General features: G+C 41.5%; 1 protein-coding gene across 1 annotated transcript; it reads right to left on the reverse strand.

Annotated features, from left to right (window-relative positions):
• Positions 1–4526: 4526 nt before the first annotated feature.
• Positions 4527–13519, reverse strand: pkdccb (protein kinase domain containing, cytoplasmic b). The gene is made up of 7 exons (XM_068339606.1): positions 12827–13519; positions 12015–12146; positions 9950–10221; positions 9524–9603; positions 9110–9217; positions 5801–5977; positions 4527–5506 (listed from the first exon to the last, which is right to left on the reverse strand). The coding sequence occupies exons 1-7, from the start codon at positions 13418–13420 to the stop codon at positions 5400–5402; spliced, it is 1470 nt and encodes a 489-aa protein (XP_068195707.1). The 5' UTR covers positions 13421–13519; the 3' UTR covers positions 4527–5399.
• Between the last annotated feature and the right edge of the window lie 1819 nt (positions 13520–15338).

Genomic DNA, 15338 nt, shown 5'->3' on the forward strand with positions numbered 1-15338 from the left:
CGTGTGGGCAGAACCCTAATTGGGGACTTGTGGCAAAGAGCTCTCTTCACAGTTTTAACAACCTGCACAAGACTTCTGAGGCTGTACCTCATTGTTGCTCAGGTTAGACGATGCAAACATTGCATGCAACTACTATTACAGTTAGTTTGTTACTTTTCACCTCAATGTCATGACAAGCATTTCGGGTATTTCTAATTAATGGATTCCCAACTCTAAGTAACTAATAAAAGTTTTGAATCTTAACTCAGTATTGGAGAAGACAAGTACAAAAACACATCAAATAAAATTACCGAAAGAAAGGCTGCATTCATACTGTAAATACCATTATAGTAACGTACTGTGTACTTGTGCTAACACATTTGCATTAATTGTGTCCTAAATCACGTTTTTACTTTCTTTGAAGTGAAGAAGAACTTGTCATTCTGAATCTCTATGGTGTATTAATCTATTTGTTATAAGAAAAAAAATAGTATGTTTCTATTTTTTAAGTTCAAATGCAACAAAATATTTTCTCACTTTTACAGAACTTGTAAAACACTATGAAATTAAAATTCCCAAAGGCACAAATTCATATACATGGTGAATAATTGTGTGACTCAGAAGTGAGTCTTGGTTTATTTCAGGTAGAAGATTAACTGTAAAGGAGAAGACTTCCTCTCCCCCAGGCAGCCCCCCACCCCTCAAATGAGAAATGGCTGAGGTGTGACGGAAAGGATTCCAGAGCTCACAACAAAAGGCAGGGCACTTTGATTTGAACAGCAGTTTCAATCAGCACACAGTCACACACTGACACACAAACAAACCCCAGTTCCTGATCCTCAGCAGCTCTGCCCTCGGGTCGAAGATCGGGGGGAAAATCCAGATGCTTCACAGCAGTTGTGGGTTGTGACTTGGAAAAAAGAAGCAGTGAAAGACTGACAGGAGTAGGACACTGATGGAAGTTTGAAGTTCTGTAAAGAATGGAACAATTTAACAACAACGTTGAGGGACTGATTAATAGTAAATCTCTGGAGGTTTTGGCCCGAAGGAGCAGGTTCAAACAGGGAGGGAGGGCTGTGGTGGTATCACAGGAGGATGGGTTGGGTAAAAAAGGAGGTTCCAGACTCTGTATGATGGATGAACTGGTGAGGAAGAAAGGTGGTGGGGGGAGCTTCAAAAGAACACTGAGTCAGACTGCTGCTGGGATTTAGAGGGAGGGAATGAAAGGCAGCAGAACATGTGGAGATCTCATAAGCAAAAATGTTATGAAAGCTGCTTGAAGGTAAAAAAATTGAAGAGATTTTTTTTTATTCCGCAATTAATGTGAGAAAACTATGCAGTGGGTCCTGGGAGATGCAACTGGATACAACGCTGAACTATTACACCTTTCAAGATGTCTCTGTGGCTTTAGTGGTGGGCATAAACCTTTTGACTAGGGGTTAACTTCAGGGCTTTTAAAACATGATCCAGCCGCACACCACCCCCGAACACAACCAGTCAGAAATGAAAACCTCTCCACACACATAACTACTTGCTCCCTCCTTTAGGGCCTGCTAAAGCTATTATAGCTCTGAAAGAGATCGTATCGGCTCCAGGCAGACAGACAAATACTTAGTTAGACAGTTAGATATACAGACCGCTCACTGCAAACTAAGACGCCTCTGTGCTCTGCGGACAGGCTGGTTAAATGTCTGGCTACTCTTCAGAGGCTCTCAGGTGTGACCGGCTGCCCTCTTGTATACCAAAGCCAAGGCGGCAGACAGGAACAGAGGTGTTCTGTGAGCCCAGAGTGAATATCTGCTCTATCTCTTCTGTCAGAGGCAGCATACGCTCCTGTGAGTAAGTCAAGCACAAGCCAGATCTTCTTTCCTGCAGAACTTTGCAGGCTTTCACTGAGCTAATGCATATTTTTAGACTGAGCCAAGGTCAAAACATTTTTTCGCCAAAGACCTGCCTGGCACGTAATTTCTCCCAGCAGCTGTGGTTTCTTACATTTGATGACTAACTTTGCATTCGAATCAAAGACTTCAGCCAGACCACAAATGCATTGCAGCAGTGCTTTAAAAGAGGATGATGGGGACTTTGGTTTCAAACGCAGCCATACGCGTATTTCTTTCTCACTGCACTAACACAGTTACAATGGTGGAGCCTGAGTCCTGCAGAAGAGGCCCCTCATGTCCCTCTCCCTGCACCTCCATACAGACGAATCCATGCAACCACACACACATGCATAGTATTCCCCAAAATTGCTGATGGTCTGTTTTTATGAACATATATTATTTCCAGATGGAGGCCATGAATAAAACCTGACGGAAACGGGCTGGCTGAAACTGGAAACTTAAAAAAACAGAAATGTAGAGGCACGGAGCCGTGTAAAGCAAACAACCTTTCTCCTCCCCCGCTCACTGCCTTAACCTCGAGAATATAGCAACTTGTCAATTACAGAGGAACAGTGTACCACACATGAACATGTGTCCTTCAGTGCTGCATGATGCCACGTTTTACTTATTTCACCACGATTACATCTGAAAATATTCCCTTAAAAATGGCTTTGATAGAAAACAAACCCCCGGCCCTTCACACGCATTTCCAGCTAAATAAATAAAGTGAGGGGGGAAAGGGAATTTTTTCAGACTAGGAAGACCTCCTCTGGAACGACCGCAGAACATTGTGGTGATTCACCAACCCCAAGCTGTCCAACAGAGCTGTATATTATAACATTATTGCGCTGTGAATACACTCCACTTTCAACCGAATAACTTCTGTGATTTACTTTGTAACATTTGAAACATTTGCATGAAACACATGTGCAAACTTCAGATAAAACAGAAGATGCATTATCTCCATGTTAAGGAGTGCCAGGACAGGAGAACCAGGCGCCAGAGGTTATATTCTCTGTGCCAACGTGGAGAAGGACGAACCGCAGCGATGAAATTAATCAATCACTTTAATCACTGGGAGAATTTAAGCGGTGTCTTCTGTCTTAGTCAGTACTTTGGTTAAGAAATGCTTAAGAACTTTTCTTGTGTATTAAGAGGCATTTATGTATAACCTTATTTGGTTGCTTTATATATAGTTTTAGATAGTAAAATTCTTAAGTTAAAATTCATACCATTGGTTGGTTGGAGTGCTATCAGTCTTATCATCTGTCTCTCAAGGCAGCAGGTGTTTTCTACATAACTCTCCTCTGATGAAAAAAAAACAAACCAAACTACTGCAAATGAAAATCCTCAACTTCATTGTTCAGGTGTGAGTCCAGTATCAATGTTCTCGTTCAACTCTCATTAAGAATGTCAGGGGGAGTCTTTTTGTGATAACATTTTTGTGGCTTTCAGGAATTCTTTTGGGTCAGGCCTGTTGACTGTAGCACAGATAAATCTCTTGCTTTAACCAGTCCGCCCAGTCACTCCTACTATGTTGGTCGAGTGAGTCGGTTTGCTCTTATCTAATCTGAAACAGACTCCTTATCTCCATAATCAGACTCTAATCAGCAGGCTTTGTCCAGACAACAAGGGGCCAACATGAGGCAAAGAGGACCCCGGGGCCTCCTCGCTGTCTCAGCTGTAAAACTATAATTTGCAGACAAGACATGCCCTTTCACGCCAGTAGTAGTGGTATGGCTGAATGGAAATAGTCATCACATTGAAATATACAATTTTTATGTTTATATCTACAACTACTATAACCTGCTTTCGTGAGATTTTAACGCCAAAGATTTAAATTTTATCACCATTTTGAGCAGCAACAGAAAAATGTGAAAAGTGGGGGGGAATGAATAGTTAGGTCTCTGGTTCCTATCAGGACATCACTGGTATTTGGTCTGCTCTTTCTCCAACACTAGTGACTCTGTGGCTGTGACAAGTCCTAACTTCACAAATCCTCCAGCTTGCCACCCTGCAGTCCTGCCTTTATCTCTGCTTCACCCACCTCGTCCTAACAAGCACAGATGGCAAGTCCATTCGTGTGCAAACAACAGATTGGCCTCCGATGTCCTGATGAGTGCCTTTGTTTTACAGTAATGCCCCACACTGTCACCATAAGAAAGGGCTGGTAAGTAAGCTTATTTACATGTATTAATTGAGGCTCATAATGAGCTTAGCAAGAGGAGGCATTTGCATTCCTCTCGTATTGTGCAAACTCTGTGGGTTTGTAGTCTCACCATTTCAAATGGGCTATAGGCTGTTGATGTGGGGCATGTGGGCAGTTAAAGATCTTAAACACACATAAAACCAGGTCAGTGTTACACCTTGCCAACACAAAAGAGTTAATGAGAAATAATAGGATTTTAGTTAGTTACTGTTAAAGTAACCAAAAGAGGTGTAGTAAAGGAGAGAGATGCACAGTGCACTCTTCAAAAAAAATGTGTTCTTCGTGTTCAAAGAAAACAGAAGAGGCCAATCATCCAGTGCACATTTAGAACAAAATATATGTGAAATTTCATTCATACTGTACTTTGACGTTTGAGTACGTTTAGAAACTATTCCCCATCACTAATGTATGTACAAAAGTAATCCTGCGTGGATGGAATGGAAATAACAACAGCAAAATAGTATAAACATTGAATCTTTATAATTACAAAACTGTAAATCTGTACATTTAAAATAAGCATAAGTATAAAAAAAGGAATGATTTTTCACTGAAAATAAAAGTTTCACCCACAAGGTGCACATAAGCGATAATGCACAATCATGTAAGAAGTTACACTTCATTGGATCAAATAATTATGCTTATTAACTAAGCACTATAATCTAAGCTTACAAAAGCGTGTACAAACAGTTTGCTATGGAATGGACTTAATAATCTTGCTCATTGCTGACGTGTAAATGCTTACGGTTGTTTTTTTGTCATCTCATACCACAGTGCAACTGAATGAGTGGTGTACCCACAAACAGCCACAACCTCAGAGCATGAACATCAAAGTGTGTTTGTAGAAGAACTTGTTTCCTTCTCTCATCCTCGAGCTTCAGACGCTGAGCTGCTGTGGCTGTTCTTATTACCTATTTGGCTTAAAAATCTTCCTACGGGGGGGGGGGGGTCTGGCCTCATAGGACAAGTCGACACACATGGTAAATAAAGGCAAGGTAGAAAAAAACATGTTGGGGGCACAAGACTCTCTTCTCCTTAATTGTACCTGAAGGGAAATCCCTTTAAATAGTAGCTGGCCAAGTCGACGAGCTGGCAGGCAGATCAAACAGTCGCTGAGCAGAAGCCCTATAAATACATCACATTCGCTCGCCTCTCTTCAAAGTCTCCTCCTCTGCCAGGCTCCACGCTCCTCCTGCAGCCCCACAGAGGAGAGTCGTGTTCGCCAGGAGGCGGACGCGTTCCTCTTCTGCTGCACGCTTACATCGCAAATGTATGTTATCCCTCATCTCTCTTTGACAAAACCAAAACAGGATCGTTCTGTCTGTTCTTTGGAGTCACAGACTTGAAGCTTCGGGAGCTTTGTTTCTCTTCACGTACACCTCTGATGTCCCATCAGGCACCAGATGACTGAAACCGCTCCTGAAGGAGGCCAGGAGTCGACCTGCCAAGAACAACGAAAGATTAAAAAAGCTGCATTAAATGAAACATCAATCAAGTGACATGTTTTAACCTGACGTTCTTAATAACTGTATACAGCTCAACAATTAAAGCCGTTTGAAAAGAATAACGTAGTGAACTGATTAGTCAGTAGTCATGTGACATGATTTACTGAGCAATTATATGAGCTTATCTTAAATCACTCTCAGGACTCATGAGGCATCAAGACACAACTTTCATTAAGACTAAAGTGAGCTGGAAATAAAATGATAAAAACGATTGATCCATCTTAGCTGACCTGTCCACGTCTTCTGTCCAGTCAGAGTGAAGCTGTTACACTGAGAGTGTGTGTTGCAGATGTACGCCGCCTCTCTGGCGCTGTGTACCGACAGCACGCATCCCTGCTGGCCGTAGGAAGGCCAGCAGCGGTACTCCACGTTTCCAGAGGTCACCATGCCTCGCATCAGGGTGTAATCTAACCGCAGGAGCAGAGAACGCATTTTAATGCATGATGCAACAAATAGTTAATGATTCTGTGAGGGAAGACTCGAGGCGAGCAGATACTGTGCAGCGTGGGATGAAAACAAAACACAAACATGAACAACAACTGAAAAAATGTGACGCTCAGCATCTTTTTCACACACAAAGACCTAACAGGGAATACTTGTAATTTATAATTCAGAGATATATTGACTTCTTAACTATTCAGTCCTTTCATGATGAATAGATTATCTTAGCAATAATAGGAGGGTCATCAAAACAAGGCTGTGTTTTATTATGACACAAAAAGAATGTAAATCCTTTCCTGCAAAATGTAAATATATTGTCCTCCTCACAGGCCTGAGATCCTTTCAAAAACAAAATTTTAGATTTATTTTTTATTCTTTTTTTGATAAAGGGGTAACAAGTGTTTTCATATTGATTAATCTCTGAATTGTTTTCTTAATCTGGAAAATGTAAAAAAAAAAGGAAAAACAATCACATATTCTATTTAACTTCCATAAGTGAAACTGAAATATTGTCACAACAGAGAAACTAAACATAAAAAAATCATCTTTATTTGCAGGATGACTAATTAAGGAATCATTGATTTGTCTCAGCAATTTCACTTCATGCCTTTTCTTTGGTATACAGTATATGTTAAAACCAACCACATCTATTAGTTTGAATAAAACAAAAACAGAACTTTTGCTTGACAACAGAAAAACAACTCCACCACTCTCTCCACAAGTTGCATTTCATTAATCATTATAACTCTTTTAGTCGGACGTCTTGTCCTTAAATCATCTGCTACGCATTAGTAGCCATGAGAAGGAAGAATGTATACATGTGGCTGCACACACACACACACACACACACACACACACACACACACACACACACACACACACACACACACACACACACACACGCACCACAACAAAAGGCTTGTCTGTGATTTTGTGCGTAGGAGGCACGCTGCTACAAACTGTTAACCTTCCTAAATGGCAGCAGCCAGTGTGTGTGGGGGTATTGTTAATCGGAAAAAGATACACGGATTTGCCTTCTGGGCCCGAGAATAGGGAACAAGGAGAGGGAGTGTTTCAAGGATCGATCTCTGGGGAGAAAAAATATGAGGCCTCTCGGGGAGCTCGGCTTCAGCCGTTGAGGAGACAGAGACGTGAATTTAAGCGCTTTGTGTTGAAGAACAAGAACGGAAAAACAACCTTTATTTCATGTGAGATAATGAAAAGATTCTCAGGAGATTCATTATTTCACTCTGCATTTTAACACCTTTTCAAAGCAATTGTTTGTTTGATTCTAGTTTTCTCCATTTGATCAATGATGATCTCATAGGAAAACCTGCATCATTTTTTCATCGGATTCAAACTAAAAGTCTGGGTCTGGTGGTGTTTGTCAACGCACACACACAATTTCTTCGAGCTGTGTTGCTATTAGGTTATCATATCAAACTCAGATACATCTTTTGGCTGCAGTTTAGTTTGTTTTTCCATTTTCAAAATGGTGTGCTAATGAGTAAAATTGTTTTTCAGAACACGACGCCGCATTGTTGTTTTCGTTCTTATTACACCCACCAAGCGGCGTTCAGAGAGGCCGTGTGACTGGTGTCATTCATCTCTTTGTAAACAGTATAACTTTAAAAGATATCAGTGCATTTCAATGAACTTTACTGGAAAGGTGGACTTCGGACGCTCCCATAAAATGGATCGTGTCCAGGTGTCCCCCCTCCCTAAATCTTTCACCCTACTCAGATTGTGACTGGCTTTGAATGACGATGACAGTTCTCACTCAGTTGATGCCAGTATGAATCTTATTTAACTCCTGACTGCATATAAAGGCACACTTTCCAATACCTCAAACTATTCATTGAATAAAGTCATTTACAGCTAAGCAAAACTAATTAAGTTCAATTGGCTTAAGCTAAGGATAAGGGGTGGCAGTTTTTTTTCCCCACTCCAAAATGGCTATTCTCCAAAACAATATGCAACATGGCAAAATACAACACATTTGTACAAGCAGAGCTGATCGAATCTCCTTGTTAAGCTGAAACATTCTTCCTCGGTGTTGGCCTCAGTGCTCAGGCCTCTTCACACCGAATCTCTGATTAAATTCACAAAGCCCCTCAATATAAACAGTTCAGCATCTGGGGGACGGAAAATCTCACCAAAAGAAAGCAGCCAGTCATTCTGTTATTAATATTTCAGAGGGCTGAGAGGAACAGTGGGGGGGGGGGGGGGGGGGGGGCTACAATGTGAGCCAAGGCAAGTTGAAGAGAAGAAAAGTAAAAGGACTTTCAGCGTTAATGCTAAAAGGAAAGGAAGGCAAAGGTTGCTTGCAAAAAGTCTGTAATGGAAAAACATGAGACTGTTTAAACATAAATGTTTCAAAAGTGGGAGTGTTTTCAAAACTGAATGTGGACAACCCTGATAATTACAGGAAGTAAAATAAAATAAACTTCTTCAATCATGAATAAGTCATGATCTCAGTACAGTGCGCCCTCGCGCATCAAAGCTTCACCTCATCACGGATTTTTGGTAGGCAGTCACATGATACCGTACATGCGTTCTATTGGCTGACTGCATCCGGAAGTACGCTACCTTCCGTGAGTCTCGTACTTACGTGAGACACAAAAGTGCTTTAAACAGTCAATAAGAGTGTGGGAAAAGGTAATACAGATAGAAGGTGGTTTAATATCAGTATGGGGATGGTTCATAAACGTTTAAATTACCATAACTAATAAGATAAATAGTTTGTTGCTCTATCGCAGAATTTGTTAATCGCGTGTGGTTCCTGGAACACATAAACCGTGAGGAAGGAGGGCGCACTGTACTGTTTTTTTAAAAATGAACACCGACTGTGCTTTTTGAGCCAGAGACATGCAGGATTAATCTCACTTTGTTGTTCTGTTCTTTCATTCCAGCTGCTTAATAAACCTGTGAAAACAGCCTGAGCGGTGCAAACACCCATCTTCATTTTTTGAAAATTAAAGTAGAAATGCAGACTGAGTTTTTTTTCTAAACGGAGGACAAAAAACCCAATTCTCTCCAGGAGGAAAAAGAGTCTACTGTACTTTATAAAAAGCAGCCTTCATTCCATGAGCTCTTACCTCTGATTATTGATGGAGGCATGTTGTCCAGGTGCAGGCCAGACTTGTAGAGGAGGAGGATGTTTTCAAAGGCCTCCAGTGTTTGATTGATGTCAGCTTTCAGCTCCCCTGGACACACAAAATTTATTAAATCTTGTAAATAGTTTAACTACAGTAAAGGTATTTAATCATTCTCATCAAATATTGTTGGATTTTTTTCTTAGCAATGCTCTCCTATCAAATCATATGCTGTAGTAACAGGGAACAAATTGTATTCATACAGTCTTAGACGCCTGGAAGGATCTTGTCAAGCTCATGTGAAGACGTACTCAGACGGAGGCATGTTATTACAAGACTACAATAATTTAATGATTTGCTTTTTGTGATCGTCAATATTTCACATCTTGTCATGTCAAGACGTCTCTCTGTCCTCACCTGTGGAGTTCATGATGTGTTCTACCAGGTGTGTTAGCCCGGGTGGGGCCTGATGAGGCAGCAGGTAGGTGAAAAAAAACCTGGGGCCAAGTAAAGACAACTCATTAAGACAAACAAGTCCCATCAGATAGTTCCCCCCAGAACATGACTTGTTTCACGTTAGTGTCAAAGCAAACAATCCATAAAGCTGTCAAAAAAAAATGTGCAGGGTTCTTTAAACAGAGGACTTATTTTCCCACAGAAAGTACAAACTCATTCATCACACCTCCTACACCAAACCACAATTTTCCAGCAGTAAGTATTTACTATCAAACCAGTCAAGCGTCAGTTGGACCTGACCTACAATACATTCAGTCATTCGTGTAGCGGCTGTTCCATCAATCCATCACACAATCTGTCACATAGTAAAACTGTCCTTTTTCTTACCTATAGGCGTTGTAAATGTTCCTCTTCTCGCCCAGGCCGTCACACACCCCTCGGGACGAGCACTGAAGAGTGAAATTTCTGTGTGGAAACTGAAGGGTGCAGTCTGCATCTGTCTGACAGAAGGTTTCCTGAGCGCTGGCGTCATCCAGGTCTGTGAGCTTCAACTCACCAGAGACAGTGACAAACTGTCTGGGCTGGAAATCCAGCAGGGCCACTGAACCCAACGGAGACTGGGATAAGAAGTGAAGAAGCCTGACCAGATCCAGACACACCTGGGTGGAGATCAAACATGCCAGGAACTGTTCAGATAAACTGAGGAAAAAATTATAATCAAACTGGAACTAAAATCAACCAAACTAAAGTTAAAGTTTAAAAATGCCAGCAATGATAATCAATTAAATCTTTAAATTAAAGTTCCACAATCCATTTTTTTTTATTAATTCGAATTTAATATTTATAACTTTTAAAGTATTTATAGTTATTTAATTCTGACAAAATTAGCAATTATTTGTATGTCATTTTGGGTCGTGTCATATTTCAATTTTAAGGATTAAATTATGGGTTTGACTTTTAATCTTGCAATTATATTTTTATTGATCATTCTGCTTATAAAATTTAAAATAAATAACATAAATATCACTTAATTTTTCCTAAACATTTCTTATAGCCCATGTTGGCACAATTAAATACTACTGACCAACAATCCAGTCTGTAACCCTAACCCCCAAGCTATTCAATCTATTATCACGAAAAACAAAGAAAACCAGCACGACAGAACTGAATTTCTTTTCCATGTTTGTTAAAAAATGCTGCACATTTTTATTGTATTTTCTAATTACATGATTGATAGTCCTATCATCAAAAAATTAATTGATAAGTACAAAAAAACAAAAGTAAGGAAAAAAAGACAAATTAAAGTATTTTTTGGCTGCACCCAAGCAGCTTTTACATCATGTTTAGGTTTTAGTTTATTAGCATAAAATATTGAATTTAATAGTTTGGTCCAAAAGAAAACCCTATAAACACAAGTTCAAAAAATAAAAATGTACAAAAGCAGGTCAAATTAAAAACTGTTGAATATATTTTAAAAAGTAGTGAATTGAACAACACAAAAGTGTGATTATACACCAAAATATAAATATATCAAAACATGGCGCCTCACAGGTATTTGCGTCTAAGATGCTACGACTGCGAGTCATTTCCGGAGACTGTTTTTATAATGAAGTTTAAATCCTTTAATAAAGCCAAAAAGAGAAAATGGGTTAAGGCAAAATAAAGGCATTAGCCATGCAGAGCATGAAATGATCCTGTCACACAAGCATAGCTGGGTCACTCGGTAATGCTCCGAGGCTCCTGAACGCCACTTGGTGGGATCGAAGTGCAGTAATAACAGGGCTCAGTGAAACCAGACACCCCTGGATTACTGTAGCCTGCGCAGATGCAACGTAGCTGAAAGGGGCCAAGCAGCTCAGGGTGGGGGGTGGTAGGGGGTGTATTATGAATAGCTATTTGGGTGATGCTGCAAAACGAGGCCCGTACTTGAAGTGAAACTGGCAATCTGTCATGTTGGTTTTACTAATCCAAAAACAAAGTCTGGAAATACTCAAACATTTTTTCCACCCATCTTTCAAACACACCCATGCATGAAGAGACACACAGGGAAGCCTAAAGAACAGAATTCAGCCTCTGTTGACTCCAACTGTGAGCATACCTGTGATGGGGGTTGTATGCATGTGTGTGTGTGTGAGTGTGTGTGAGTGTGTGTGAGGTGAGATGTCATTCTAGCCTGCAGTGGATTAACTCCAGGACCCATCTCCATTCCAGCCCGGCCTGATCAAATACACTGAGGGACAGATGTCGAACCTCCAGGAGTTTCAAATATCCGCCTCTCTCATCTTTCAACCTTCATGTCTGCTACCAAGAACAGCAGGACGTCTAACGCACACATTACATTTAGCATGTGAGAAAAGGACTCTTGGCCTCACAGAGTGCCGTGCAGGGCAGCGGGTAAATGACAGATCACACAGATCGGCATGGGAGCAAAAATGGGAGCAAACATGCTCACCCTGAATCTGTCCTCCCACGGACTCTGGAGCAGCTGGATCATCTGCAGAGGGTTGCCCTGCTCCAGAATGACAGTGACTCTTCCTCTTTCTCCTGTTCTTCCTCCTGCGTCTCCTGCACAGTGACCTTTCAGCTGTGGAGTGGAGAATGAACTGTGGTTAACCGTGGTGGCATTATGCTATTGCTTATGAATTCAAACTACGCAGACGGGTCTTAATGTAGAGGGAAATCAAGAATGCAAATGTCCTGCCAACCTCGATCGCTGTGGCTCAGACCTGCAACAGCAAAAATGGTATTTGCCGACTGGGGAATGCGATGTGTACATTTACAAATAAGCGATGGATTAGTTGGATACACACCACCTCTGCATGACTGCTCTATGCGAGAAACCGCACCCAAACCACTACAACCCAAAAAGCTATAGCAATTTGGGTGCATAAACGCTGGGGGATAATACAGAGGACAGAGGCACATTGTCTGCCCCTGCCAAACTGGACCCAAAGGTCAGAAGAGGGTCAGTGAATTTAATTTAATTACAAGGGAAGGTTCCTGCAGAGCCAATGAGGCCTTTCATCCAGCCCACTGTGTGTGAGACAAAGGAAAATGTGAGAGGCGGTACGTGGATTATGGAAAATCTTAATAATATTCCAGATGTGGTTCAAAAATGGGCTTCGATTCTAGATTCCTTTACTTAACATTAAAAAGAATCACCTTAAACGTTGTTATTTCGTTTGGACATTAACCTTTGAGTTCTTCAGTGCATAAAACATGTTTAATAGTGTGCACAGAACAGATACAAAGGGAGCACTTTACCTTTATGACATTTGGATGCTGCAGCCTCTGCAACAGAACTATTTCTTTCTTCAACTTGTAAGAAACGAGTTCACGGCAGCCGTCGAGATCTTTGAAATCCTCCATACACTTCTCCATGTCTATCCCCTTCTCGTTGACGAGTTTTAAAGCCACGGGCTGACCTCCTGCTAAATGCACTTTGACAACCAGTTTGGTGTATCCAGACCCGAGGACTTCCACCGCCTGCATGTCCGCCAGAGAATCACAATCCATCTCACCCATATGCGCTTTCCTGGAACCCCGGGCGATCTCATTCCACAAGCTGTTATCCAAAGTCGGATCTAGTGCTACATAATGTGAGGACAGTCCGTTTTTAATATCCTCATTAGGTGAAAGTAGTGGAATAATTTCTTTGCGCCTCTCATTCAGTCGGTGAATCAACGCCCCGTGGCGCGGCGCAAGCTCCCTTTCATCACCAGTAGGAGTTGCGTTGGAGAACTGAGATATTGTGGCTCCTAACTGCTGTACACTGCTAATCAAGAGTGACACCAGAATTGAAAGAACTACAAAAGCCAGGAGGGCAGCAGCGCGTAAAGAGTTGCCCATGCCGGGCATGTTCCTCTCGCCGCACGGCTACTGCTGCTGGGGGGAAAAGAAGGCGCAGCGCCGCAGGACCCGACTACCGCTCGCCCCAAGTGAAAGGACTTTACAGCAGAAGTGATCAACTTCTTGTTTCCACCTCCCGGGAACTCCCTCTAGAGGTGTGTCCTGTCCGCCCGTAACTTTACACCCTCTGAACAACTCTGCAGAAGAGCTCGACCTCGTGTTGTCACTCAAGCCGCGCGTAAAAGCGCAGCAGATTTTAACGCAGCATTTGGACACCGTGCTGATAGCTGTAAAAGTAACTCCCTGATAGTAAATCTAAACATTTTATTGAACAGAAACTTCCAGAAAAGGGAGAAAACAAAGCCATTCAAGTTTGAAATAAAACTCAAAAATTTCCTGATTTTTCTTTTCATTTCATTATCAAAATAAGTTGACTGAAACTACAAGATATTGATAATTTGCTTTTGTTCAGATCACAGGAAGAGTACCTGCGTTCACATTTTCCCTCCTGGAGGGACAACTTCATTGCGGGTACCTGCAGAACCTGTCCAACAGGTGGCAACAAAGCTCTTTATTCTCCTCAATCATATAACATTTCAGGGATGTACTTCACTCCACCTTTGGTTTTCCAAGAGATCTTCCACTTTCAACTTCACAACCCCCCACCTACCCAGCGCCATCCCCTCTTGCTACAGTATATGGATGCACTTAATCAGTATCTGTAGTCAGCAGGACATTGATGACATCAGCTGCAGCTCAGGTTGTTCAGAAAACTCCACCCGTCACCAGACCTGCCCCTCCCCTGTGAAGTCTGAGGACAGTCCGAGCTCTGAGGTTCAACATCTGGTTTTATGAGCTTCCAGCTGCATCGTTTGGACATCAAGCATAAACTGTCTGAAACACTCCCCACCCCCACCCCCCGAATCAGCCTCATGGAGCTTAGTCAGCTAGTTTTACTACACATGAAGCAATTTTTAACATCATGGCTCAGCAAGACAGCAGGTTGGAATCCAGATTGTGGGCCATTCTGTGTTAACTTTGAATATTCTTGCCAAATCTTCAAGCCCCCCACCCCCATGGGTGTGAATTTTGTGTGTAAAGAGTATAACATGTCTCAAACCCAATGTCAGATACAATAGGCTCTGGGCCCCCCACAGCCTGCAGAGGGGAAGCAGTAAAATGGGTGGATGAACTCACTGAAGCACCAACAGATATGAATTAGGCTTCGCTTTTGATATTGAAATACAGATATTCCTCCATTCATTGTCTCTGCTTCTCATTTAAAATCACAAAACAGCACTTTTTGTCTCCACTGAACCCACTCACACCCTCCTCTTCACGATCTTTGCCTTTCTCTACTAATAAATCATTTAATTTCTTTCCATGCAGACACAAAGGCCCAGCGCCATGATTCATACTCATAACCGGAGCCAGACCAGCGGCCGCCTTATTAGCAGCAAGTCAGACAGCACTGCCAGATCAGTTCCTCTCCTTCTTTTTACCTCCTCTCGGGAATCAGTCGAACTTTTTACCTCAAAAAATAATATGGAGGTGAGGTAATACTAGTAGAAAAACACTATACTTTATATAGAAAATATTGGGAAATACGGGTCCATTAAATTAATGTTCTGATTCTCCTTATCTGAAGAAGATAGCAACAAACTGCATTTATTACCTCTGCAAGCAGGTTATGTTATTACCTGTGTCTGTTTAGTTTGGTGGTTGTTTTGTCAAAAGAATTATGAGTTATGAGGCTGAATTTGCATAAGGCATGATTGAATTGAATGATACATTGGGCCTTGGTAGAATAGTTACAATGCTGTCAGTAAACATTTTTATGTTGTGCAAGGCATACAGTAATTCAAAATCCACAACGTTTACCTCAGACGATATATTTCATCCATCAGTTTGTCAGATGGTTGGATTT

The sequence above is a fragment of the Antennarius striatus genome, chromosome 17 (assembly GCF_040054535.1).
Source record: "Antennarius striatus isolate MH-2024 chromosome 17, ASM4005453v1, whole genome shotgun sequence".
Lineage (NCBI taxonomy): Eukaryota > Metazoa > Chordata > Actinopteri > Lophiiformes > Antennariidae > Antennarius > Antennarius striatus.

Bases quoted from the DNA above. Each gene is read 5' to 3' on its own strand.
- pkdccb (XM_068339606.1), bottom strand. From the start codon at position 13,420: ATGCCCGGCATGGGCAACTCTTTACGCGCTGCTGCCCTCCTGGCTTTT. The intron at 9,604-9,949 runs GTAAGAAAAAGG...ACTTGGCCCCAG, and splicing joins AACATTTACAACGCCTATAG to GTTTTTTTTCACCTACCTGC. The intron at 5,507-5,800 runs GTCAGCTAAGAT...TGTTCTTGGCAG, and splicing joins TGGACAGAAGACGTGGACAG to GTCGACTCCTGGCCTCCTTC.